This window comes from Zonotrichia albicollis, chromosome 3 (assembly GCF_047830755.1).
Source record: "Zonotrichia albicollis isolate bZonAlb1 chromosome 3, bZonAlb1.hap1, whole genome shotgun sequence".
Classification (NCBI taxonomy): Eukaryota; Metazoa; Chordata; class Aves; order Passeriformes; family Passerellidae; genus Zonotrichia; species Zonotrichia albicollis.
In genome coordinates, this window is record NC_133821.1 from 15860533 (window position 1) to 15886392 (window position 25860).

Consider the following 25860-nt stretch of genomic DNA (forward strand, 5'->3'; position numbering starts at 1 on the left):
GTTGCTAATGCTTGCTCTATCAGAAATAAGATCCTTATGGTTTTTTAACCACACTGCTGCAGTCTGGTGTGTGAGGTGGGAAATGAAAGGTTTCTGCAGTTCCATACTGGTATTCAGTGGGGTTTGAATCTGAGTTTCTTTTCTTTCACTTCAGGTTAGAAACCCGTATAATCTGAGTCCTTTTTCCTGTTAAAATGATGGGAGGAGTTGAAAACCCTGTTCCATGTGCATAAATGTTATGTAGCTCTAGAACTAAAGCAGGGACCGTGGCTTTTTCAGGCATGAGACTGCTGCGGTTTGTCTTACTCTGGGCCAAGAGCTGCCTAGCAGCAAAGCTGACTTCAGTTATTTAGTTTGGAAATTATCTGGGTTTTGTTTGTTGGTTTTGGTTTTGTTTTGGTTTGGTATTTTCTTGGAGTAATTTAGGTGAATTAAGGATCAAACATTTTTTGCTGTTAACTTGTCAATTGACTGCAGATGCACATCTTCCTTCTATATTGATGGGTTTTAATACCAAACATCTTGATTAGAACATCTTAAAGTGAATTGTTAGCTAATAGCTGCTTAGTAAAACCACATAAATGTTTTGTGAGTATTTAGACCAAGGGTTGCCAAAGAATAAAAATCTCTAAAAAACAGTTGGTGGGAAAGTGGTTTTGTAGAGTTTTATTGGTTTGTCTCCTTTTTTGGGTGCTTTTAAAAAAATTGCAATGCTTTCAAGCAAGTGGATACTTAAATAGCATTAGGCCACGTCAAGTGATTCATATTTGCCAGAACGTGCTTCTCACATTTCCTGTAGCAGTTGACAAGGTCTTTTGACCCATAAATTTAATGTGATTTTCAAGGCTTTAGGTATACAGAGTTATTCTAACCTGTTTGCATAAACTACATGGAAACAAACATCCAGCAATGTCTGGGCAAGTGGTGGGAGAGCCTTGTTTTAAATGAACAGTGTTTGATTTTTCCACACACACTTAACATGTGGGAGAATCCTTCATTTCTCCCTTTCTTCATTGCCCCTCTTGAAGTGTAAGGACACTGCTCTAATGTGTTTCCTTACTTTCATATCTTGAATTTTCTAATGTGTTTTCTTACTTTCATACTTTGAATTTCTTACTCTTTTCTAAGACCCAGCCACATCTAGACTGTCTTAACCTATGCTTCTGTTGTCGTTTCCATTGCTAATTTCACAGTTCTGAGGAGGCTCAGCAGCATTAAATAGTGTCTTGAGCTGACTGGGTTTGTGTGGGCTGCATTGTGTGACTGTCAGGAAGTTTGGCAGAACCTCTGAGGAGCACAAAGGATGAGCACACTGTGCATCACCTTGTCTCACATGCATCTTTGTTAAGAGTTCTCCTTTAACAGGCTCCTTAAAAAAATCCCTTCTGCATTTTCTGAAAACTGTTGACAGCTTTTTGGTGTTTCAGCCAAGGAGCTCAGCTACTGCAGACTTGAGTTGATGCCTGAATAGTTGCTTGTCATACACAACCAAAATTTGGAATCTGTATGTAAGGGGTAGAAGTGCTGAGATTTCTTTTGGTGGTGGGTGGGAGGCAGGTTGACTACATTTGGAGATATTTGCCTGAAATACCACTGCCTGCTGTTTTAGAGCATGGTATAGCAGCTTTATGGTATTTGGGGGGAAGTATGAGAGCACTATGGAAGATAGTAACAGCCCCAGAGTGCTATCATTAGAAGAGGAATATCTTATCTATCTTGTTCCTCATGAGTTTCAAATATGCTGAAGTGACAGGCTACTTTAATCCTGTTGTAAAAAAAAAATAAATGTGTCGGTTCTAGACAAGCTCCAGGATGTGAGATGATGTCAGACATGACTCAATTTCCTTGAAAATCACTTTAGCTACAGACACAGCAGGGTCTAATGCAGTCCAGGAATAATGATTAGAATGGAAAAGGGGTCTTGAGGAGGTCCATTCATTTGCCTCTCTTTCCCTGCACTCTGAAGATTATTTTTAGCTCACTTTCTTTTGAGGAATTTACTTTTTCTAGCCAGCAGAACCCCCAGTGCTGCAGGCTGGCTGAGAGTCACCAAATCCCTCAGAGCTGATCCCAGGAAACAATCCTGTGTGTCACTCTTCCTCTGGTCTTTCTCTTCAGAATCAAGAAGTGCTCTGTTGATTAATACTGAAAAAAAAGAGAAGGGACAATTAGAGAAATCAAGCTAGAATTTCAAATTAGTCACGCTTTCTGAAAAAAATTGTGGAGATATAAGCATCTGCCATGCATGGAAAAAAACAGGGGAGGGTGGGTAGAGGGAGGACAATTTGATTGCCCTTTCCAAGAGGCTTCAAATAATTATTGTCAGCATTTTAACAAGCTCTGTTCTACTTGTGTATCTGCTGTTCCCAAGAATCAGTGCTAATACTGTACTGAAGCATGTTTCTGTATTTAGGAAGTCAGTGTGTGGTTGTTTCACAGTATCTAGCTGTACTATTTATTTTTACAAGCTTCTTGAAAAGTCAAGTTCCTCTGACGAGGCAGCAGTAAAACAGTTGTAATATAGAGATGATACAAGAGGCTGCATGTGCCAAGTATGCTTCATTCACTAAATCTGGCAGAAAACAGCTTGCTGTAGGCAATGCTTCTGAAATAAGAACACCTCTCAAGGAAGACTTTAAAAATATCTTTCTGTAAATCTCCTTCCTTGAGCAGCACACACAAGATACATGCAAGTTTATAAAAATTCACTTCAAGGTTTTCCCTTGTCAGCAGCTGTGGAGGTTTTGGTTCTCTGTTTAACCAGAACAGGTTTCCAACATGTCTTTAGTTTTAAGAAAGTAACTTAATTCTCTAAAATACAGATGATAGTAATTTCATATTTCAGTAGATGTAGAAAAACTTGACTCTACAGAAATCTTCTGTACTAAGGCAAGTGTAATGTAATGTAAAACTTTGTACTCAGTGGCATTTCTTAAGTTTTTTGTTCAGAATCACAGAACATTGGAACAAAAATACCTCTGAGTGTTCTTGTTTTGAAGGTTGAAGTTAGGAACTTTCATTTTCTGGCCCTGTAAACTCCCAAAGCTCTCATGCTGTAGATGGATGCTGTGGAAGTGTGAAATGTGGTGGGAGTTGATTTGCAGTGTCTCAAGAACACCTCTCCTGTTCCAGGACACTCACCAGCTAAAACTCCTTAAGACGTTAGAGGGTCACGCGTACGGCGTCTCCTACATTGCCTGGAGTCCAGATGACAACTACCTTGTTGCCTGTGGCCCAGATGATTGCTCTGAGCTTTGGCTCTGGAATGTACAAGTAAGTGCTGGCTGAGAGTGAAAAAAAAACAACTTTGTGCTGCTTTTGTTTCAATATCTAAATCCCTTCCTGAAAGAAGGAATCGCTGCAGGCTTGTGCTGAGTGTAAAGAAGAGATGCTGATCTCCCTGCCCTCCTCTCAATTTGAAAAAATAATTGTGGCAGCTTGCAAATGCTCTTTGCACTTTGGACAGAACTGAAATTGGAGTTCAAGTCTAAGTGTCTGGGATTGTGCAGCAATTCTTGTGTGGGTGGTTACTATCATTTCTGAGAAAGGATGGCATAAATGCATAGGATGTCAGAGAGCTCCTGAAGAGAAGGACAGCAAATGAATCAAGAGAAGCAGAGGGCAGAAGTATCAGTTGCTCATTGATGATTTTAACAAGTAGGAAAAGTAAAAGATGCAAACTGTTCTGCTTCATGTAACCCTCCCAGTGATGTCAGTGACAGAGGCTTCAATTTATGGTTTCAGAACTTCATTTTTCCATCAGGCACTTGGGCATTTTGCCATTCCCTCCATGAATTTGAAAATCACTTTCTGCTGTTGAATTTTATGGGCACTTGAGTTGATATAAAAGCTTCTCTTGCCTCAGCTGAGAGCTGTATAGACTTCCTTGTGCTGCCTTGGACTCTGAACTAATGTAGTTTCCTAAAACAAAAACGTTGCCTTTCTTCACCCTTGGAACACTTTTCTTCTGTTTAATTGACTAAATTGGCTCAGTGAGGAGCACTGCTGACAATGCCACTCATTGGTGTTCTGTCTCGTGCAACGGTGGCTTTATAGGCATGAAAACTAAATCTTGGCATGGAGAGCTTCAGCTCAAGGAGGAAAACATTCTAGCTACTGTGATATTCCTAACTTCTTACTAAAATATATTTTGTCACTTGTTTTGTTCTAGTTTCTCCCTGCCTTCTTTCTTTCAGTGTTTTGTTTTTTTTTTTCATTTGCTAGTGCTTGTCACTCTCTTGGCTTGGTCCTATGATTTGTTATCATTCCACTCAAAATCTTTTAGCTAACACACCAACTATTCCATCTCTCTTGATTTGACAGACAAAAGAAATTGTCCCAAATCAAGTCCAAATTCACTGGATATGCTAAAGTAGTTCTGCCTTTTCATTGCATTATTCATAAGTATGTCTTGCTTTTTAATAAATATATCCACCTCCAAGCTATTCTTGTCAGATAAAATTACCAGTGCCTTTTTGGGAAAGGGTTCTGGTGTAAGGCCCTGCTGCCCTTGTTTGTTTTCCAGACTGGGGAGCTGAGGACAAAGATGAGCCAGTCTCATGAGGACAGTTTGACAAGTGTGGCCTGGAATCCTGATGGGAAGCGCTTTGTAACGGGAGGGCAGCGTGGACAGTTCTACCAGTGTGTAAGTGCTCTGGAAAGCAAAGCAAGGAATTAAAAGTTTGGCCAGTTCTTTTTTGGGTTTTGTAGATGTGTACACTAAAGGTTCTGATCCTTTGCAATTCAGAGAAGCAGTACGTTAATGCAGATATTTCAGCAGCACTCCTGTGTGGAGCAGTTTGAAGGGTTTGAGCATCTTTGACCTGCCTCAAGGAGGATTTGTGATCTGGATTTTTTTTTTAGCTGCTTCAGAAAAAAACATTAATAAAAAGCAGTGCCTTTGCCCACAAGTGTTTTTATTCCACAGAATTTTGACTACATCTTTCTTAGTTTTTGCATGCGGTCTTTGCTTGGTGAAAACAGATGTGAAACCCTGATTACTTGACTAGAGCTGGTTTGGGGTGGTGGTCCACAGTTTCACCACACTCTTGATTGTTTTATCAACTGGTTCCCAGAATAATATTAATAATTTAGTATGCAGACCTCTCTGTGAAGGTCAGCTCAGTGATGGAGTGCAGGTGGCATGAGAAAGACAGAAGGGATTCTCTGCTCTCCAGGGTGGATTCCTACAGAAGCCCTTGCTTAAGAGAACCAACTCTTAATTTATTAGGTCCTAATTGCTTTCTGTAGCAATTGTCTGACTAGAAAGGGAAGAACATTTTTATTTGTGTCACAGCCCCTCAAAAACCTGGGACTAATGGTTGAATGTTTGTTGTTTTGTTTTTTTTTTCCTTCTGCTCAGGATTTAGATGGTAATCTCCTTGACTCCTGGGAAGGGGTGAGAGTACAATGCCTTTGGTGCTTGAGCGATGGGAAAACTGTTCTAGCGTCGGACACACACCAGCGAATTCGGGGCTACAACTTCGAGGATCTCACAGACAGGAACATGTAACTGCCTCTCTCTTTGGTTCTGAATTCCTCTTCCTAGTGGCATTGTGGGGGACAGGATGGGAAACAAGTTGTTAAATGTTCTCAGTATTAAAAGGTGGGACAAGAATTAGTGAGCAAGTTTCAGCCAGCGGCATTTGATCAAATATTAGAAATACTTTCCTGAGCACTGGAGTAGGGTTCTGGTGGATGTTTTGGCATTTCTGTCATCAGGAGCACTTGTAGTCCTCTCAATTCTTGACATATTTTAGTAGATTCTGCCTTGAATTTAGGAGTTGAGGTCTGGAGTCCCTTTTGGCCTAACTATAAACAAATATTGCAGTCCTGGCTTATGCTGGTTTCTAGAGTCATACCTTATTTCAGATTGGGAACTGTTTTTCCCTGATCATACTGCAGAGACAGGGCATGCCTGTTGTCTTGGTGTTGCATTATTATCTGCTTATCTTGACTCTCTTGTGTTATCATTTCAGAGTACAAGAGGATCACCCTATTATGTCGTTTACTATTTCAAAAAATGGCCGTTTAGCTTTGTTAAATGTAGCAACTCAGGTGAGTTGGGCATGTTGAAAGGAAATGGAAATAACTCTGCTTGCAACTGCTACCTGTTTTTAAATATATTGATGTGAGTTGGAATGTTTGATATTAACTAGTTTGTATATTGTGTAATATGAAGGTTTTAATATTCATAAATACAACATGGAATTAATTCTCTGACAAGAAGGCAATCTTATTCTTGAGACCTGATTTTTTTTTTTTTTTTTACTGATTTATAGTCAAGAGTTTTATATTGGGAAATATGTACAATTCAATATTATGTGGCTGTTGCATTGAGAAGCCAGGTGCAGCAGAACTGTGGCACTTTACATGTCTGGGGGCACAGATTTTATTTATCTATTTCTGCTTTTAAAACCTTGGGTAAAAATAAGGCTTTCAGAGTAGAAGGGACCTACAGTGAAAATTTAATTTAGTAATTTGATACATCTTTATTCTTTTCACCCACTAACAGTACCGAAGTTGGCTCTAAAGTAGTGCACTTCCATCTCTAATTATTTTTTATTGTTCAGAAGAATGCTGTTAATAATACTTAATGATAAAATAACATTCTTTAAATTTCTTATTTCCAGGGAGTTCACTTATGGGACTTACAAGACAGAGTTTTAGTGAGAAAGTATCAAGGTGTTACACAAGGATTTTACACAATTCACTCGTGTTTTGGAGGTCATAATGAAGATTTCATTGCGAGTGGCAGTGAAGGTAACACCATTCTCCTTTGTGCAGAAAACTGGAACACTATCCTTCCTATTCCTTCATCTTAGAGATGACAGTTGCTAACAACAACATTATAAAAGCAAACCAAGTGGCTCATGAAATGAATTTGAGGCTTGCTGGGATTGTGGCATACTTCAAGAAGTAATTGTGGGCTGGCAGACAGAGTCTTCTGAGAGGATGGCAGAGGTAGAACACATTAATGACTCTTTTGTGTTCCTCCTCTACAGCAAAAGCATCTGCACAGTTTTAATTAGAAGTGGGTGGGGTGTTCTTGAGGATTTTTTTTTTGTGGTGTGATATTTAGACTTCTGGTTTGAATAAAATGTTCTTCTGGGGAAAAACAGCTTCATTTGCCTGTTGAAGATACAGGTGTGGTGAGGTTATTTTAATTTCCATAGAATCATTTTAATTACAGACGGAGTAGTCTCAAATTAGGCAGTTGTTGACGTAGTCTGCTAGAGTTTCTTGGTGATTAAAGGCTTTGAAGTCTGTTTTTATTCAGCTGTCTGTGGCAAGAGTAGAAATTGTTAAAAGCTTATGTGTTGAATTGGTTTGGTTTTGTCACTGGTGTGGTGCCATCACCTGCCATGGAGGTCACTTTGAATTCAGGCTTATGCAGGGCCAAGAATTACGCTTGAAATATGTAAACAAATTACTGTGACTAATGTGTAACTCACAGTTCTTAGGAAACAAGGTTGGCCAAGGCATTTCCTACTCTGTTTTTGGAAAATATGAAATATATCTAAAATAAAATCAAGTTTTACTCTCTGACTACATCCAGTGGAATTTGACTGAAGCACCTTCAGTCCTCCAGTCCAGTGTGAACCTTTTTCCATATCTGGACAAGCTTCTTTGTGTGAGACCCTAGTGCCTGAAAGTTCAGGATTTAGCCATAACTGTGTGCAGGTGTAGACACTGTGGTGTACCAGTCATTTTTGTACACCAGTTTATCGACTTTCATTGTTTAAAAACCACTGTAATTGAAACTGGAGGTAAGGAACTGATGGGTTCTTAGGTTTCAACTGTCTGAAGCTGTCACCTTTGTGCAAATGTGGCTACTGACACTATTTTAAAAAAACAAGCAAACACAAGCCTATGTGAAGGTGGTACCTCAAGTGAGCTGGTTCAGCACAGGACAAGGGAGTTACCATGTAGGAAAAAGCCTTGAGGCTTTTCCAGCAAGAAGGTCAGAGAGCAAGTTGGTTTTATAAGGGGCTGGGAGGAGGAACAGAGGAAAATTGGTTTGTTTGCTGAACCTTCAGTGACATCTGTGTGAAAGCCTTTCAGATAGATCAAAATAATTTCATTTGGTTGCTAGACCCCAATACTAAGCTCTTGTGTAATTCTAGCAATACACACTTGTACAGTAACTCTGTTTGGAATATTCCACAGACAGTCCTAAACAGGTAAAGCCACAGACTTGTTACAGGCTGCTGGTCTACAGCTGGGATTATCCCACCTCCTTCTCCCAACCCCCCATTTATTCTTCAATATGGTTGGTTATAAAGAATGACTCTTCTCTAAACAGTGCAGTAGTGTCTAACCAGTCCCCTATTCTATTTCTACCAAGTTGCTAGAAGTAATTAAAGGCTTCCCATCACAAAATAGGATGTGCAGAGTTTGTTTGCATCTGCTTCAATATGTACAAATTGATATTTTTAAATACCACACAGTGGTTGGTTGTCAAAGATAGCAATAGCTCACAGTTTGAGCCATTAAGCTTTAGTGCTCCGTCATCTGCTCTGTTTGCACTTTGTCTGGAGTGTTACAGGTTTTTAGTATTAAGATGTGTTTCATAAACTGTAGAGCTGTGATCTTATCTGGTACTCATCAACAGGAGGTGGTTATAAATATTCTTAGTACTCATGACTTTATAATGCATTTACTAATTTGCAAATACAATTATTTGAGAGGGAGAACAAAAAAATCTGCAAGTCTTCCTTTTGAATAAGATTTTAATTACAGGTATGGAGTTGTAGAGTAGTTTAGTTTCTCTTTTTACCCTTGTATTGACTTATTTGCATAAGTCATTACCCTTGTATTGACTTATTTACATGCCAACATTTTCCTTCAGAGTGTAGTAGAGTTGCAGGTGTTAATGGAAGGGCTTTGCCTGTGTGTGGTGGTATTTGCAGGGGTCCCAGGATGAGGGAAGAGATGAGGATCTGACTCCATGTTTCAGAAGGCTGATTTATTATTTTATGATATATATAATATTAAAACTATACTAAAAGAATAGAAGAAAGGGTTTCATCAGAAGGCTTGAAAGGAAAGGAATGGAATGATAATAAAATCTTGTGACTGATCAGAGTCTGAGACAGCTGGGCTGTGATTGGCCATTAATTAGAAACAGCTACATGAGACCAATTACAGATTTATCTGCTGCTTGGAATGCAACAAGTAGTTATTGTTGACATTTTGTTTTTGAGCCCTCTCAGCTTCTCAGGAGAAAATATCTTAAGGAAAGGATTTTTCATCAGACATGTCTGTGACACCTGCGTTCTTTTGATCCCTTTTAAAAGCAAAAGTTTGTTAGTGCCGTTCCCCACCAGAGACTGGAGTTGTAATGAGGGCAGGTGTGAGGGTGGTGCTGGGTGTGTGCAGAGCAGAGCAGTGCTGCTCAGGCTGCTGTCCCTGTGTTTGGCCCAGATCACAAGGTGTACATCTGGCACAAGCGCAGCGAGCTGCCCATCGCCGAGCTGACGGGGCACACGCGCACGGTGAACTGCGTCAGCTGGAACCCCCAGCTCCCGGCCATGATGGCCAGCGCCTCCGACGACGGCACCGTCAGGATATGGGGACCAGCGCCTTTCGTAGACAACCAGGATATTGAAGGTAAAAAATAGAAAGAAAAAAAGCCTGGCTGAAAAATTAGTCACTGCTTTGTTTGGTTTTTTCTAGTGTGTGACTGGTGGTTTTTATCTGAGCTGCTCGTTTTGTGTGCAGCCAATATTTCCAAGATTGTTCTAACACGGCCCTGTAGAAAACTGAGAGAACATGGCCCTGTGGTGTCACTAAGAGCCTAGAATTATGTTAACTTATTTATGTAGATTATATTAACTTATTTATCCATAAAAACCTTGCTTTCAATGCTTAGGTTTAGTAATATACAATGTTATTAAAATTTAAACAGTGCATTCTAACCACACTGCAAATTGAGTAATGGTATTGGAATGGTTACAAAAGGAATTTACAACAGAATTTAGACAGAGTGTAAAGTTTTACCCTAGAGAACCTGTACAAAATTGTATCTTTACTAACCATCAGTAACCACATGTGTCCAGGGGAAAGAGACAATGCTCATTTTTTTGCTGCCAAAATGCACCCAGGTGTTCCCAGCCCTTCTTGCCTCCCCCATTGTTAAGGCGGTGACTGCTGGGGAATTGCTGTGCACTTTGTGCTTCTGTCATTACGTATGCAACCTTGCAGTAAGAATTTACAGGAGACATTAAAATGATATATGGATATCCTATTGCCACAGAACCTCATGGATGTGACACCAAGGGGAACCTGGGCAAAGTAATCAAAGAGAAATCCATTAAGTGCTGGTAGATAAGTAAACACCTCTAGTTCAGAATGTCCCTTAGGTAAAAATGGCTGAAAGTTGGAAGGATGTTAGGAGGAAGAGTTACCTCTTCTCCCTGCTCCAGTGCTTTGATACATGTGCTTCTAGTCCTGGACCAGGTGGACCAGCCTGGCTAATCTGTAAGACCTGGAGTGCCCCCATAAGGAGTCAGAGGCTGTCCTCCAGCTGGTTTTACTCATGGCTTTGTTGTTTGGTTTTCTCCAGTGAGCTGCTTGCTCACTCTTTCTTAGTTCCTCTAGAAAATGAACCAGTAAGTGCCATCAAAACCAAACCAACCACAAATGGATTTCTCACAGCAGTGATTTCACAAGAGGTGTAGGTGCACAGAATAATACCTAACCACTCTAGGAATCCTAAATGGGTGACAAGACAGCTCTGTCCTTAGCACAGTCCCCATGAACTTGTATGTGAATGTGTGTTATGTCTTTTTGGACCAGATGCTTTTTGAGTACCTACACCTAACATGCTAAAATAATTTCTAGATTGTTGTGAATAATTTTATCTAAAATAAGTGATTTTAAGCATGGAATTTAGCTACAGTATAAGATCCATTAACTAGTGCATGTTCAGTTAAAATTTATGTAAATAGACATGTTAATTTATGTAAATTGATGTATTAATTACCTTATGATAGAAATATGAACTGTTGCTAAGATCTTCAAGCTGTGATTTCTTTCTCTCTCTCTATGTTTTTGTTTTTGCTCAGAGGAATGCAGTAGCATGGATAGTTGATGGCGAATTTGGAGCAGACGACTTCAGTTTAACTTAATTAGTCGTATTTTAAATGGCTTGGGATTTGGTGCAAACAAACATGATTGATAGCTGGACAGACATGCTCGTCATGAAAAAAGAACCATTTCTGAAGCCCAGTTGGGGCCAAACATTTACCACCTTTGCTTCATAGTAACCAGTCGAGATGAAGCACGTCTTTAGAACTTTGTTGGACACCGTGTTGAAATTACCCCCCCATCGGTTGTGAAGAACTGTGCTACATTCAGGCTAACCATTGAACTCAGTATATATATTTTTCCCTCCTGCCTTTTTGTCTGGCAGGCTACTGTTCTTGTTGCTCTTCTGTGTAATGAAGTTTAAATGCTTGTTTGGAACACTTTATTTAACAGTTTAGAAGGCTTGATAGAAAGAGTGCTTTAGTCTGAAGAGTATACATTGGATAGGAAAGTATTTCCTTCTCTTGTTTCTCAAGTCTCTCTCCGCCTTACTTAGCTTGAGATCTTTGCAGCTTGGTTCATGGATTCTAGCCTTGCCCGTTGCGCAGTATATCTATCAATTGAGAGGATAAACCAATGAACTATGTCAAAAGCACTCTCAGTATCACATTTGACAAAAAGTTTTGTACTTTTCACATAGCTCGTTGCCCTGCAAAGGGGTTAACAGCACAATTTTTTAAAAATAAATTATTTATAGGATTAAAATGACTTCATTTGTATACATTTGGAATTAAAACAATGCAAGAAGTGTCGTGAAACACGGTATCACTGATGCTTTTCTGGAGTGGCCTGAGACCCAATCAGAAGCAGTGGCTGGAAGGAGATTTGTGTAGGCAGTAAAGCTTGTTTCAGATGGAGGAATTCACTGTCCATCTTATCAGTTAAGCTGTATTAGCTAGGAGAAAAAAGCATTCAGACTGCACCACCAGTCTAAGAGCTGAAACAAGAAGAGGTCTTTGGTGTTTTTAATTACAGAAATATATGCAACAATGCTGGTGTAAAAGGTAGACTACACTTTGAGGGAAGAATGTGTTGAAAGAGTCCTTTCTTCACAAAGTCAACACTTTGTATAAGTAATTTACGTACAAATCATAATTAAACACTTGTATTATGATGGAGATTTTTTCTTTATTTGATAAACAGGGGTGGACAGATTTTGTTGTTGAGAATATACTTTTAAGTTTTCAGATTTCAATGCCTCTCCCAGACCTTGTTGCGAGCTGGTGCTGTGAACATCTTGACACATCTAGGAGTAGTTCCACTAGTGTCCCATATTAAGAGAAAGCAAACATTTATAGTTTAATTATTTATTCTTTTTGACATAAACAGATAGCCTGGCATCTCTGTGCTTCTGCACTATACACACATCCATTATGGGATGGCACTGGATTCCCTTTTGCCACCTTGGGTGGAAAGGTAGTGTTGGTACTGCTGCAAAGTAAAGGAGGAGCAGGGAAGGGCGTGCCACCAGTCCTGTGAGCAGAAGTGTGGACTTCATCCTTTCCTGAGATAATGATTTAGTGTCCTTATTAGTCACGTGTGGAAGAAGGGTGGGGGAAGGTTTGCTGGGATTCCTGGGAAGAGAGGTGTAGCCACTCTGAATGGGAGTGTGGTGTTTCCCAGAAAAACAAAGGTTAGCAGGATAGACCTTTTTTTTCCTTATAGATTCCAGCCATCCAGTGGTGTGTTTGTCTTGCCTTGTGTGCAAACTTAAGCATGAGTTAAGATTCTGATACTGTGGTTGAAACCAGCCCCGAATCTGACCTATGAGTCTTCTAATACCTCCAAAACCAGGTAGGAACTTAAATGTTCAGCCTTAAAACTAAGGTGAATGCTTTGATAGCAATTACTGTTTCACAGCACTGAAAATACATGTGTCAACTTAAGATTATACATCAGTTCCTTCTTCCTTTAATGAGTTCTAGAGGAAGCTCTTTATTTCCCTTCCTAGTTCAAAAAGTGCAAGATGAGTCAGGCCTGTGGCCTTAATGTTGCAGGAAAACAGACAAGTTCCCATGGTCAAATTTGAGTCAGCTAAACCTTGGGGTTTAAGGACAAATTAATTCCTTAAATTGTAAACAGTAAACTGTAAAATGTTTTACATGTTCAAAAACATGGTACAATTCATAAGCAATGCCAGCATGTGAATCTTTGGAAGTTACTCTAGTATTGTCTTACTCTGGAACTTAGGTTTTCAAACCAACCATTGTATAGGGAGAGTAAGGAGAAGAATGGTTTTGATGTCTGTTAATATCTCCTGCAGTGGTCTGTCACTACATACTCATGGAAATAAAGTGGGAATTGAGGCAGGGGGTGAAGGCTGGATCAAATCTCAAGTGTAGATTTCAAGTTTTATTTGCACTTCAGGCATTTCCAGTGTGGTGGCCATGACTGACCAGGGTGAGATCCCTTCCCTGCTGCAGCTGGGGGAAGGTGTGGGCTGATGCCTGCTTTCCTCAGCAGTGCAGTTAGGAATTTCAATGTAGGACCTCTGCAAAAACACTGCTCCTCTCTTCTGGCCTTGGACTGTCCCTCTGAGGTGTTTAGGAGCTGAGTTAGGGAGCAGCACGTGTGGGACTCTCTCCCTTGGTGTCCTGGTGCAGCCATGGCATGGAAAGCTCCAAGCAGGTGGCACTGCTTCCAGAGTGTCTCAGTGCCAGCCTGCTGGCAGGCAGGACAGAAAGGGGAGATTCATCTTCACTTTGCCACACTACTCAGTCCCACAGCAGCTGCCATTAGAGATGTAGCAATGAGGACCATCCCAACTGGAGATGAAAGACCAACCTAAATTATTTCCAACACTATGTGGATTGAAAAGTACCAATACTTTTTGTGCACAGACAATAAAATGAGACTGGGGTGGGGTGGGGAGGGGGAAACCCAAATTAGTTTGCTCATTTGCAACACTTTGATTTCCATGTGCTTAAAAATGTTCATAGGCTGGAGTGTAAGGCTGGAACAAGTGCACACCCACAATAAATGACTGTATTTCCAGTCAGCAGGCCCATGGTTTTAGAGAAGAAAATACTGTGTGTACTCATTTTGTAACTTTCTCTGGTCACCTGTTGGCTTCAAATATTCACAGTAGCCCCAGGTTATTATCAAGGCAGATCTCAAAAAGAAAGGCTGAAGCATTTTATTATCTGAATGTTCTTTAGCTGTTCAGGTAAGTAATTTTCAAGGCACAATGGGACACAAAAGGGAAAATGGTAGCTCTGTTCATGTTTTGGAGGGGAGGGAAGTGGGGGAAATGACACCTTTGTTTTTCAATTCCCTCTGTCTTTTCTGAAGTTCTCCAACTTTAAAGTTAACTTCTCTTTATGATTGGAGCAAAGATGCAAGCTAGAAATCTGCCCAGATCTTGCCAGTTACTTCTCAACTTGGCTTCAACCAGGTAATGTTTAATAAAACTGTCTGCTGTTGGGAGTTGGTGTCTAGTTGTGTATTTTTACACTGCTTAGTGATACTCCCACCCAAAATCAGTTCTGGAAGTTTCCTTAGCAGGAAGCCAGGACTTGTACAATTAGCTGTAGCTCGAGGGGATATGTTGTAGATCCAAATGGGGAGGGAGGTAGAGAAAAAAGAATGGGCATAAAAAGCAGGATTTACTGACCAACAAATAAACTACTGTAACTCAAGGGGGAGGAGGAAAAATGCACTTTCAATAGTTTGTCCATATTTTTAGCTACAAAATACACTTGTATCTAATTTCTTTTTGAGACAACTATTAAGAGGAACACCCATCCCATAAATGGCTAATCCTCCTTTTGCCCTCCTCCTGTCTTTTCCACATTGGCTTGAGTCCATTTTCAGCTGCCATACTTGATTTTTGAAAACTGCTACTTTTTAACGATGTCTAGAACGCAAAATCATTAACTATGACACTTTTTTTAAACAGGGTGGACTTAATTGAAGTGTGCAGTGTTGAACTACTGCTGCAGTAGCTGCCTCTAGTTGAAATAAACTGTAGCCAAGTTTTCTGTCTATTCATCCAGATAATCTGGATTCAGTCAAACATCTGTGAGAGTGTTCCTCCATCTGGTGTGAGTGTGCGTGTGCATGTGTTCCACAAACAGACAGAGAACCAAATGTTCTAGGTACTTGTCATGTTATATTGCATCCTTAAAGTCGTGTGTATGTGAAGTGTCCTTTGACCAGAAGGTTTTGGTTAATATCAGTATATTTTTATAAATTTGAAATTCATTGTGCCCCATCTTTTTTTCATAAACATTTTGCATTCTTAGGGTATATGTGCTAGATTTGGAACTTAACATTTTTAGGCACAGATGGAAAAAGTTATTGGCTCCTTGAAAACATATGGGACAAAATGGATCCTCAAAGCATGTATGTACTTACAAACCAAGCTGTAGAGATCAAGAAAAGAACTTTATTGTTGATCTCAAGATTTCTAAATTGTCAAGATTTATATGGAGTTGTGGTGGAACTAGTTAACACTTAGAGCTTTTGGTATGTAATGACTATTTGCTATGGACTGATATTAAATGTTTCAAAGGATTGCGTTCTTAAACTTTCTGGATTTTTGTTACTCTCAGATATTATTAAGTAGTTAAAAATTTCTTTGCTATATTACATTAAAAACATAAGAACTTTGGGTCTCGTATTTATTTTCACTTGTTTTACTAATTATTTACAGAACACCGTTTTAACTTTTTTATTTTATAAATGTGTAGTATTTTAAACATATCTTTAAAAATTGTTCAATTGGAACTACATTAACTTCTGATTTGTTTTTATTAGGGTTTTTAAAAAAAAAATACACTTTTTCCATGTCGGTGCACAGCACTTAACAGAAATGTTTGTATTCCCTTTCTTTCAATTCAATAAACAATAAATAACTGGAATGAATAGTTCTTAGTTTCCCTAACTTCACTTATATGACTGACTTGGATGTTAATTTCCTGATCAATAATTGTAGATTTCTTCTATATTATTTCACTTCCTTGCTAGGAAAATGAATTTGTGGCAGTGTAGCTGCAGCTGAGTCACTCAGTGCTGTCCAGGCTCTGCTGTCTGCCTCTCATGCCCCTCACCTTGTGTTTGTGCTGTACTTTGGCACTCGGCCTGCCCCTGTCCCAGGCTCTGTAAAATCCAGCACTCCCTAATGCTGCAGCCTGCTTCAGTACCTCACTGTGCTTGTTGGAGGTGATCTCTGAGTTTTGTGGGGGTTTTTTTGGTACTTCATAGTAAGAGGTGCTGCTAAAGTACTTGGATCTCCTGCTTTTGTGTTCCCTCCAACTTGTCCCTCCTCCCTGTGCCTTAAACCAGAGCATCATCTTTGTCCTGCATTTTTATTCAGCTCTAGCTTATGTTGTGGAAAAAAGTTGTGCCTAATTTCCACTCCCTGTAGCTTTTCTAAACTCAAACCTTTTGTTGATTTGCATCCAGTTTTTCAATTCTTTTAACTTACATATTGATTAGCAGTCTTCACTCCCTCTGGTAGCACCTTTGTATTAACTTTGTTCTCTCCCTTGCAGTGTAGGCAGCACACAGGTAATTATGGCCAGGAGAGGGGATGTGCCTCATTCCTCTGCATGTCCTCCTTTGTGCCACTTGCCTTGGCTGCTGGCATTGCAGGAGGGTTCTTGGGTTGCAGACCCACTTCAGCCATAAATTATTCACACAGCAGATGAAGGGAGTTATTGACAAACCCAGCTAAAAAATCTGTGCTACATCTGCTCTCCTGTCTGCCTTCAATGGGTCAGAAGAGTGCAAAAAAAACAGGTATATGAGTTCTATGGGCCTGGGACTTTTCAGCATTTGTAACATTGAAGCCCTGTGAGTTTGGGATTTGATATTTTTAGGGGTTATTTTAAAATCTGTTTTGGTTTTTTAATGTGTCTTTTGGGTTTTTGTTTGCTTTTTAAAATAATTCAGATTATTTCAAAGAAATTCCACAATGAACCTGAGAGTAGATGTGCATTTCTTAATCAGCTTAAATCCAAATTCTGCCTGAGAAGAGCCATTCCTTACGCCTTGTGTCTGCTCCCTGTGTGCCTCACCTGTGCCAGGGCTGTCACCTCATCCCAGAAGGGTGGCAGTGCCAGTTGTCTCCTCACTTTTAAAGAACTAGAATGCTCTGAAGGGTTTGTATGGCTGTTCCTGCCAGAGCTGTGCTGGTCAATGTCCTGGTAAATACCCAGCCCAGATTGTCCTGCTGCTCCCTCCACTGCCCATCACGCCCTTTACTTGAAGGCATCAGTGGTCTTTTGGCACTGGTACAACAAAATCCCAGAGAGCTTCTTGTGAGAAGGAATTGGAATAAAGCTCTGACATTCCTGAACTGATAAAGATTTGCCTTCTTGGGCTTATCAGGGTTTCTGGTTGATTGTTAACCTGCATGTGGAATTGTTCTTAGGACTGCTGCTCACACCACTGATTTACCATGTTCTGTAATACAGAACCATTTCAGAAAATCAAACCAGTCATTTACTAGATTGAGAAGGCAAGTGTATTCTTTAAAAAACAGGTTCAATAACCAACAGTCTGTAAATAATTAATAAAAACATGCAATTCTACACATTTTAACTAACCCCCCAAATGCAGAATTCCTAACTGTGTTCTGTAATCTCTCTGAAAACTGATGCAAGATGATCATCTTTGCAAGCTGGCTGGGCTGTAGATTGTGGGTGAGGAAAAGGGCTCAGTAACATCAGTTAAAAGTTAGAATCCCTGCAGGACTGATTTATTTTCACTGATTAGGAGTTTTCTGTCAATCATAGCTAATGGTGCCTCACAAAGTTATACCTGAATACCTCAAGTCCAAAGGGAAATAGTCTGAGTGAATAGGAAGGAATCTGTATTTGACCTCACACCAATTTAGTGATAGTCAGATGCATTTTTTTTTTTTAAAATCAATCTCAAGTTTCTTATTGTCTTGAATTCTGTATGGTAAGCTTGGGTTTAAATTACCCTGTTCTCTGTTGAAAAATAGGGAGTTTTGGATTTTTTTCTTACCACCATAAAAATTTCTGTGCTCTCTGGGTCTCCCAGCATGACATAACTGCAGTATCCCTATTTCCAGCTAATTAATCATGGTTTTAGCTATTACAAATACATTTTTTCTGAAGATCTCTTTTGAAGCAGGCACTGACCCTGTACAGTAAGAATGCTTCAACATTACCAGTGTAATTATTCAGCAGAATTGCAGTGTCTCTGAAACCTGCTGCTGAGGTTTGTACAAGTCTTACAATCAGCTCTTGGATATAAATGAACACAGAACTTATTCATCACATTTTTAGAATAAGATACCAAGCTGCTGGATTGAGTAATGGACTTACTTACAATTAAATGAGGGTAATGCTCATGTTCCTCAGTGTGAAACAAGTTTAGTGAACTGCATCTATTGTCAGCAGCACAGCAAGGACTGACTTAGGCCCTTTCTTCCAACACCCAAAATATGTGTAGTAGGTTTTTTCATACACAAATAAAGGAATTGCATACCATAATCTGCTAAAAAACTTACTGACTTTCTATTCTGAAGTTTTATTTACTTTCCTTTCTGCAGACCTACCTCCTGTCAGAGTTTTGGCTTTGCAAGGCAGTACTTTCTGTAGTTTGATGTTGTGCTGTCAGGTAGTCAGTGTCATCCAGCTGGGGCAGCTGTTTCCTTGGTTATTTTTTTAATGAGCACAATTTTCATCATTCATCTTTAACACAGCTTAACTTGGACTCCACCCATCAGAAATTTAAAGCCAAGCTTCTTCTAGAACAAACACTGAACACAAGGTTATCTCCAGCAATAAAGCATCAGTGATGCCTTTTCATGGCTAGCCCTGAAAACAACTTGACTTCAGCCGTATGCTGAAACCCCAAGTAGTTAAAAAAGCTCATAAATTTCCAGATGGAATTACAGAAGTGTATTTTTTAAAGTGTTTTAATTGTTGTGTTTGTTCCAAGAGACCTGTTTGCAAGCACATATAAAAAACTTGAAGACAGTTATTGGACAGTGAGGGTACAAATTCAGGTTTATCCACTTGTCACTGATGCAAAGAGAACTTGCTGGTATCACTGAAGCAGAGTCACATCAGAACTGGAGGGAGTGAGTGGGGTTATGGGTTACCAGCCCATTTCCCTGAGCTACACAGGCTCTTGTTTCACCCCACTGGCTGTGCAAACAGCAGCTTCAGGGAGTAGCAACTGCAGATTGTCTTTTGCTCTGTAACCAACTCCACCCCAGTGCAATATGACCTTTACTTTATCTGGATGTCCATGATGCACTTCAATGACAAAATAGGAGTTGAAGGGAAAAAGCAAGTATTAATCATGTTTATCTGCACTCTTAAACACAAGTGTGATATCCACCAAAGGGATCTTAATCCATCCAAATGCAAGACTTCATATAGATTGCTGCAGCAGAGTGGGGAAAGGGAGGAAAATATCACTTTTATTCCATTGATTTTTGTCTGGAAAGAATACCAACACAAAGATGCAAGCTGTGCTCCTGTTCCACTTTGAAATCTGTTCCAAGTGCTCCTTCAAATTAGGCTCTGATAGGACAGCTTGGCAGCCAAAGTCTCATCCTGACAGCTCTCAGCAAGAATCAGATATCACTGCTGCACTTGAATGTGCTCAGGAACAACCATCATTACGAGTTTCCCTTATCACCATTCAATTCCTATGAGGTCACTTCTGTAAGCAAGGATTTCATCTTACAGAAGCAGCAGCTCCAGAAGTTTGGCTTGTAAAGGAACAAAAACAACTGCTACACAGATCCAATGCCTTTTGAAAATATTTTATGTTAAAAATACAGAAAAATATTTCTTGTTCAAAGAGGAAAAATATACTGCATGACGACACTGATCTAGGTGTGTTCGGGAGGTGTCTGTGGCTCCACCACCAGTCCCTGGAGTGATGACCCCATTTGGCAGCTAATGGTTCTTTCAACTTCTCAATCATTTATCAAAGCCAGAATCATACTGTGACAAAACAGAAAACATGACACCAGTGGATTACTGAAGCTTGTGCAAGCAGGAGCAGCTCTCAGTGTCACTGAGAGAACCTGAAATAGAAAGTCAGGGCAGCCCTGCTGTGCTCATGGAGCTCATGGAGCCAAGGCTGCAGAATCAATGCTGCTCTGCCACCCTGGAGTAAGCAGCCTTATCACACAACACATCTCTGCAACTCAGCCAGATCAACTTCATTTTTTAAAAACAGAACTGGTAAAATAAACTTGGTGCTCAGGAGTATTTCCTTTCTGAACAGGCCACTTACTGTAGGTGCTGAAAGCATGAAGCTCTGTATGTAGTACTTGTGGTTTTGATTTTAAGGAATAGCTTGAGTTTCCAAACAGTGTTTGATCAGAATGAATAAAGGCACATAGTGAGCCCAGAGATAGCTGTCAAAATGTATTAGCAAGGCTTAGCAGGATGCAAAAAGCTAAGACATGAATACCAGCAATTACACCAGTGGAAGAGAGGAGATAAAAATAGCTGGCAGACAATCCCTTTGTTGCTTGGGAGCAATTTTTGAAACTAACCTGTAAAGGTACATGAAGAAACAGAGCAGATGAAAGCCCAGCTTAATCATGGCTTCTTTCATGTGTGATTTCAGTTGTCCTCGGTTATGGATCTCTGTGGGATCAAACACTCCCATGTTTCCACTTGGCACCATAATGTACCTGAAAGTTAAAGAATAATAAAAAAAAAAAACAAAACAAAAGCCAAACAAACAAAAACAAACAAAAAATTAGGAAAAAAAAAGCCCACAACAAAACCCACAAAAGTTAGGGAGTGTCAGGGCAAGAGGCAGGGGAAAGCTTGCCAAGAAAGGACTTTCATCTGAAGAGCTGTTTCACAATTCAAGGTAAGGGAGTTCTGGATATTGCAGCTATCTCTGCCAGTACAACCCACAAATAATAAGAGAACAAGAAGTACTAAAAACATCAGCCCAGCTTCCCAAGTATAAGTGAGAGATTCCAGGTAACAGCCAATTCCAGCTCATTTAATTGCTGTTCACAGTTGTCATGAGGAAAACACCCACCCACACTGGAAAGATGCATTAGATGAAGGGACTGGAAAATAATCTAATTTAACTAAGAATCAATAATTTCTTTAGCAAAAAACCCCACAGAGAAAGTGACAAACTCCAGTGGTCACACAGATGGCAAAAGCCAAGGCCCTGTGTGTGACTGCTGCTCTGCCCCAGCCTCCCTGGGACCCCCCAGCACAGAGAGAGGCTGGCAGGGTGAGCTGGGCACAGCTGAACATGTCGAGTTCTGCTGTGGGAGCCCACATGAGCACAAGAGCTGAGTGAAGCCAAGGGGAACGGAAGCCAAGGAAGCACGAAACCAAATGTTTGTGTCCTGTGACAAGTGAGCCAGCAGCATGTGCTCCTGTCACTAGAATTCCTCAAGGGAGCGCATGAATTCTCACTCCAGCTGAGCTCAGGCTACAACTTCACTCAGATGTTATACAGCCTCCACCTTCCTGCAATCAGACTCCTTCCATGCAGGAATTTAACTCTCTAACCACTTTTGGAAGGGAAAGCAAGTGCCTATTTTAAAAATTAATAGAAGTACACAGTATGAAGCAGCAAGGTGGTAACCAGCACAAGAAATTTTTGACAGTGGCATCTCAGCCTTTTCTAAATGAAACATCAAACCCTAAACTTGCCAGCAGATCCTAAACCAAGTATTGGTCAGAGCTGTACACAGAGAGGGGCAAACAAAACCAGGCAGAACCATGCCCTGTGTGTGTGTATTTAGGTAACATTTATTTATTAAGCATAAAGTTATATTGTCTCATGTTTCCCCAGCTTAGAAACATTTGGAGGCTTTGCTGGCAGTTCTGGAGGAAACAAGGGTGATATTTATCAAAATTTAAATAGCACAGCTATTTTGCCCAACCAGGTTATCAGTAGAGATCCTCAACTTTGTTGTAATGAGAGCTGTGAAACTTTTTGTTTGATTCTACCAGCAACTCAACCCATCCCTGCAGAGTTAGCCCTGGCAGGTTCAGGCAAAGCAGAGTTACAGCCAGCTTTCCATACATGCACATTTAACATGGGGCTCTTCCCTCAGTACAGTGACTGCAGATAATTTGTGACAAATCCACATCCAGTTTCCATCAGCTAAACCCCTGTGAAGGGTCAGTTCGGCACACACCACATTATGTGAAAAGAGATTTTTCAGAGAAAAGGAACATGGTCTGAAGTGACAGTCCCAGTGCTGCCACATGGAAACCCCAGTGGTAACTAACCCATTTCCAGGGGTGGCAGCCCAGTGGACAAAGAGCAGGAACACTGACAGCTGTGCCAGGGTGAAAGGCTGCAAATATTCCCAAATGGAAGGTTCCTTCCATTCCAAACCTGCCAAATGCAGACCTGCAGGATGGGGGGCCAAAAGCAGTGCAGGTGAGGGGAAGGCACAAGTCAGTAAATGAAGGAGGGTGCAGGGGAAACATCACAGCCCATGGTTTTACAACATATCAGGAATGGCATGAAAACATTATTAACTCTGGTTTCAGTACTATTTCATAATCCCAATCAATCTGCTATCATTTCCTGTCAGCTTGGGAATGACCCACAAATGGAGATTTCTGGGCACTAAAGAGAATGCAAGCAAAGGCCAAAAGTTTCATGTCCTTGACCCTGTTGGGTTTTTTATCACAAAAAATTATGTCAGTTTGATCAGTGAAGACTGTTAGCAACTGAAACATCTCAGCATGACATATTGTTCATCTTACACTTAAAGCTAAACTAGCAACAAAGAAACCCCACAAACCATTCAGCATTTACCTGTATATATTCCACGTGGCCACTGGCAGGTTGAGGAGAAAGATGAACCAGTGCAATGAAATGAGCATTAATACAGTGACAACAGCATGGCCAATCACCTCAGGCACCACCCACTGCAAAAAAAGGGGAGAGAGGAAAGAATTACAGCACAACTGTAAATTCCTTGATGAAAAAGATCCTCAAAATCTATTTGGGATTACAGTCTGATTATAAAATCTGAACAGCTGGCAGCAGAGACAGGGGTTCCATCACAGTGTGGACAAATGAAAACCTTCAGGCAGGTTCCACACAAGTGAGCAGAAATCAAGCCTGAGATGTTGTAACAGAGCTGCTTTTTCCAAGCATCACAAACATTTCTGGAGAGCAGCACAGTCTGAACACAGCTATTCTACACAAGCATTCAACTGAGAAAGCAGAAAGAGCTCATGTGAAATCACTGCAGAGAGGAGTGGGTTTGGGGATTCAGATAATTAAAACCTGCACCAACAGCCCCAGGCTTGGAACAGATAAGAAAGGGGATCAATATAAAAACTGGCATCATTAAACTGGGTCAGCCCCTGGCAATTCCACATTCTTGGATTAACAGGATCCTGTGCCATTCTCTCTCACATTAAGAAAAAAATACTTTTAAATCAAAGTGAATACACACATGGGTAGGCCACAGTGATTTAATGCTAAGAGTTTTAAGCACATTAATTTAAAATGGTACTTTGGTAATGGAATTTACTGAAAGATGGACATCCAAAAAAAAGACAAGCAGGCTGAAATAAGAGACACATGCAAAATACTGCCAGTCAAGGTACCCATCACACCCCAGTTATTTACAAAGCTCAGGGGAAGGATGTGGTTTTCTCAAACCACAGCAAATGCAAAGGAGAGCAATTTACTTTATTGAGCTTGGAGCAGCATGATCTAGCATTGATGTAGTCACATTCCAGATCTGATAGCGTGATTATCTGAGGTTCAGGATAAGGAAACACATTATGGTAATTCAGAATTCACAAAGCTTTAATTTTATCCAATAAACTGGGGGCAACCCTCTGCTCTCAGCATCCACTGCCTTGCTCTGTCAAAGGTATTTTTCAATTAGTCACAACTCACTGGTATTTTAGATAGAAGGTTTGGATATATTTTATCATCAGGCCAAGTGATTTTATTATGTATTCCCAAGGGCAACTGTTGCACAAGTGCTAAAGTTCAGTTCAGCCCTTAAATAGACCAGGCAGGCAAACTTGCAGTATCAAAATTGTTGATACAATTGTATAATCAAACAGTATTTTTAGTATCAAAATTGTTACTCTAACCCTTGTACAATTGTATAACCAAACAGTGCTTTTAGTATCAAAACTGTTACTACAAGTCCTGTAAAACTGTATAATCAAACAATATAATATAATCAAATGATCTTGCAGTTCTGTGACACTGGCAAATGCTGTTTGATACTTTTAGTATCAAAATTGTTACTACAGCCCTTGAAACCAAAACTTAATGGGCAGGAGAAGCTGCTAATGCACTTTTAAACTCTCCTCACACAACTGTGCAGTTTTAAGCAGCGAATCTACTTTTTTCCCCCTAACATTTACAACAATATTGAATTAATTAATGCTTTGCTAGGAAATAAGAGGGTAACTTTCATTACTGAGTGAACTTTCAGATTGAAATATGAGTATTTCAGACAGAAAAGTCCTCTTAAAAAGGGCTTAGGATGCACATGTGCCCCTCACCATGCTCATGTAGAGCTCACGGTTCTTTTCTCCAAGGAAATGAACACTAAGACATCTTTTTCCTATTCCTAAAAAACGGGTAAAGTCTATTCATTTTTCAACAACTTATCCTTCTAGGAGGAATTTTTTTTTAATTGGTTTTGTTAGAAGAACTGGGCAGTCCCTGAAAAAAAATCTCAGCGGGACTGAAAGAACACGCAAGAAAAAGAAAAAAAAATTAAAAAAAAAAAAGAAAAAAGAAAGCCAGTTCTCGTTTATTGAGAAAAGCAAGGAAAAAAGGTGAATATGTGCAAGATTGCGGACCAACCCCTAACAAAAGAACATTGAAACGCAGCTCGGAGCACACAGAGCCAGCACAGCATTGAAAACCCCGCTGGCCGCGGGTCCAGGCCCGCGCAGCTCCCTCAGCATCGCTCGCTCCCTCAGCCGTGCCCGTGTCCCCTCAGCCCCTCCCGTGTCCCCTCAGCAGCCGCGGCCGTGCACCCTCAGCCCTTCCCGCGTCCCCTCAGCCCCTCCCGTGTCCCCTCAGCGGCCGCGGCCCCCGCGCAGCCAGCCCGGCCCGGCAGCCGAGCCCGCGCCAGCCCCGCCCCGCCGCCCTCAGCCCCCCGCCGCCTCAGCGGGCCCGGCCCGGTTCCCCTCGCTGCCCAGGCTGCGCCCGCCGCAGGAACAGGATACGAAGTAGACGGAGAGGAAGATGAGGGCGCAGCAGTCGATCAGCGAGAAGATGAAGACCACCGACTCCATCCCGCCGCCGCCGCCGCCGCGCCCGCCGCGCTCGGGCCCTCCCGGCCGCCGTAGGCGCCGCCTTGCCCGGGCGGGCCCGCGCAGCGAGGCACGCTGGGAAATGGAGTTCGTTCTCCGGTAGGGTGGCGGCCATGCGGTACCGGCCCGGCCGCGTCTCCGATCCCCGGCTGAAACAGCGCATCAAGCAGGTACCGCCTGTCCTCCGGGGCACCCCGGACACCCCCGGTACCTCCGGTACCACCGGCACCGGCAGCCGGCGTGGGGTCTTGTGTATCCCCCTTTGGCTGAGGGCTGTGAGCATCCGGCCCGCTCAGTGCTAGGAGAGCACCAAACCCCGGCCCTGCCTCTGAGGGCTTTAGAAAGGCCTTAAAAAGGCTTCAGAAAGGTCCATTAGTTTATTTTATTGATTTTAATTTTCTGTCAAGTCTTTTTTTTTTTCCGTGTCATTTTTCTGCCCTCTTTAGTACGTCTGGTGTTGAGGCTGGCTGCTGCTGCTTCATATGTGAAATGAATAGGGCAAAAGAAACATAGTCAAAGTATTTTTATA

General features: G+C 41.0%; 3 protein-coding genes across 6 annotated transcripts in view; 2 read left to right on the top strand and 1 right to left on the bottom strand.

Moving 5' to 3' along the window:
• WDR26 (WD repeat domain 26) overlaps positions 1-16419 on the top strand; it is a 32579-nt gene extending 16160 nt beyond the window's left edge. The window contains exons 8-14 of the mRNA XM_005488492.4: positions 3133-3273; positions 4526-4645; positions 5363-5508; positions 5979-6057; positions 6633-6762; positions 9427-9612; positions 11070-16419. Of these exons, the coding sequence (XP_005488549.3) occupies positions 3133-3273; positions 4526-4645; positions 5363-5508; positions 5979-6057; positions 6633-6762; positions 9427-9612; positions 11070-11095 (828 nt within the window). The 3' untranslated portion in view covers positions 11096-16419. The remainder of the gene's footprint in view (positions 1-3132; positions 3274-4525; positions 4646-5362; positions 5509-5978; positions 6058-6632; positions 6763-9426; positions 9613-11069) is intronic.
• On the bottom strand, positions 287-25403 carry CNIH4 (cornichon family member 4). 2 transcript variants are annotated; one of them, XM_074536837.1, is made up of 5 exons: positions 25245-25403; positions 23733-23801; positions 22846-22958; positions 20588-20728; positions 287-2145 (listed from the first exon to the last, which is right to left on the bottom strand). In XM_074536837.1, the coding sequence occupies exons 1-5, from the start codon at positions 25311-25313 to the stop codon at positions 2121-2123; spliced, it is 417 nt and encodes a 138-aa protein (XP_074392938.1). In that variant the 5' UTR covers positions 25314-25403; the 3' UTR covers positions 287-2120. The 2 variants fall into 2 exon arrangements, with proteins under 2 accessions (XP_074392938.1, XP_074392937.1); XM_074536836.1 differs by lacking the exon at positions 287-2145 and adding an exon at positions 19476-20027 and having other exon boundaries at positions 25245-25402.
• NVL (nuclear VCP like) overlaps positions 25391-25860 on the top strand; it is a 49935-nt gene continuing 49465 nt past the window's right edge. For 2 of the 3 annotated variants that reach the window (XM_074536831.1, XM_074536832.1), the window contains exon 1: positions 25391-25501. In XM_074536831.1, coding sequence (XP_074392932.1) covers positions 25445-25501 — 57 coding nt within the window. In that variant the 5' untranslated portion in view covers positions 25391-25444. The remainder of the gene's footprint in view (positions 25502-25860) is intronic. The other variant, XM_074536833.1, reaches the window with a different exon arrangement.

What these genes read in the sequence shown, in the direction of transcription:
- CNIH4 (XM_074536836.1), bottom strand. Translation starts at nt 25,313, where the DNA reads ATGGAGTCGGTGGTCTTCATCTTCTCGCTGATCGACTGCTGCGCCCTC. An exon ending in GCCACGTGGAATATATACAG is followed by an intron (nt 20,729 to 22,845) that starts GTAAATGCTGAA and finishes TTTAACTTTCAG; the next exon opens with GTACATTATGGTGCCAAGTG. An exon ending in TTCTTCATGTACCTTTACAG is followed by an intron (nt 20,028 to 20,587) that starts GTTAGTTTCAAA and finishes GTTTTGTCACAG; the next exon opens with TATGATTCTGGCTTTGATAA.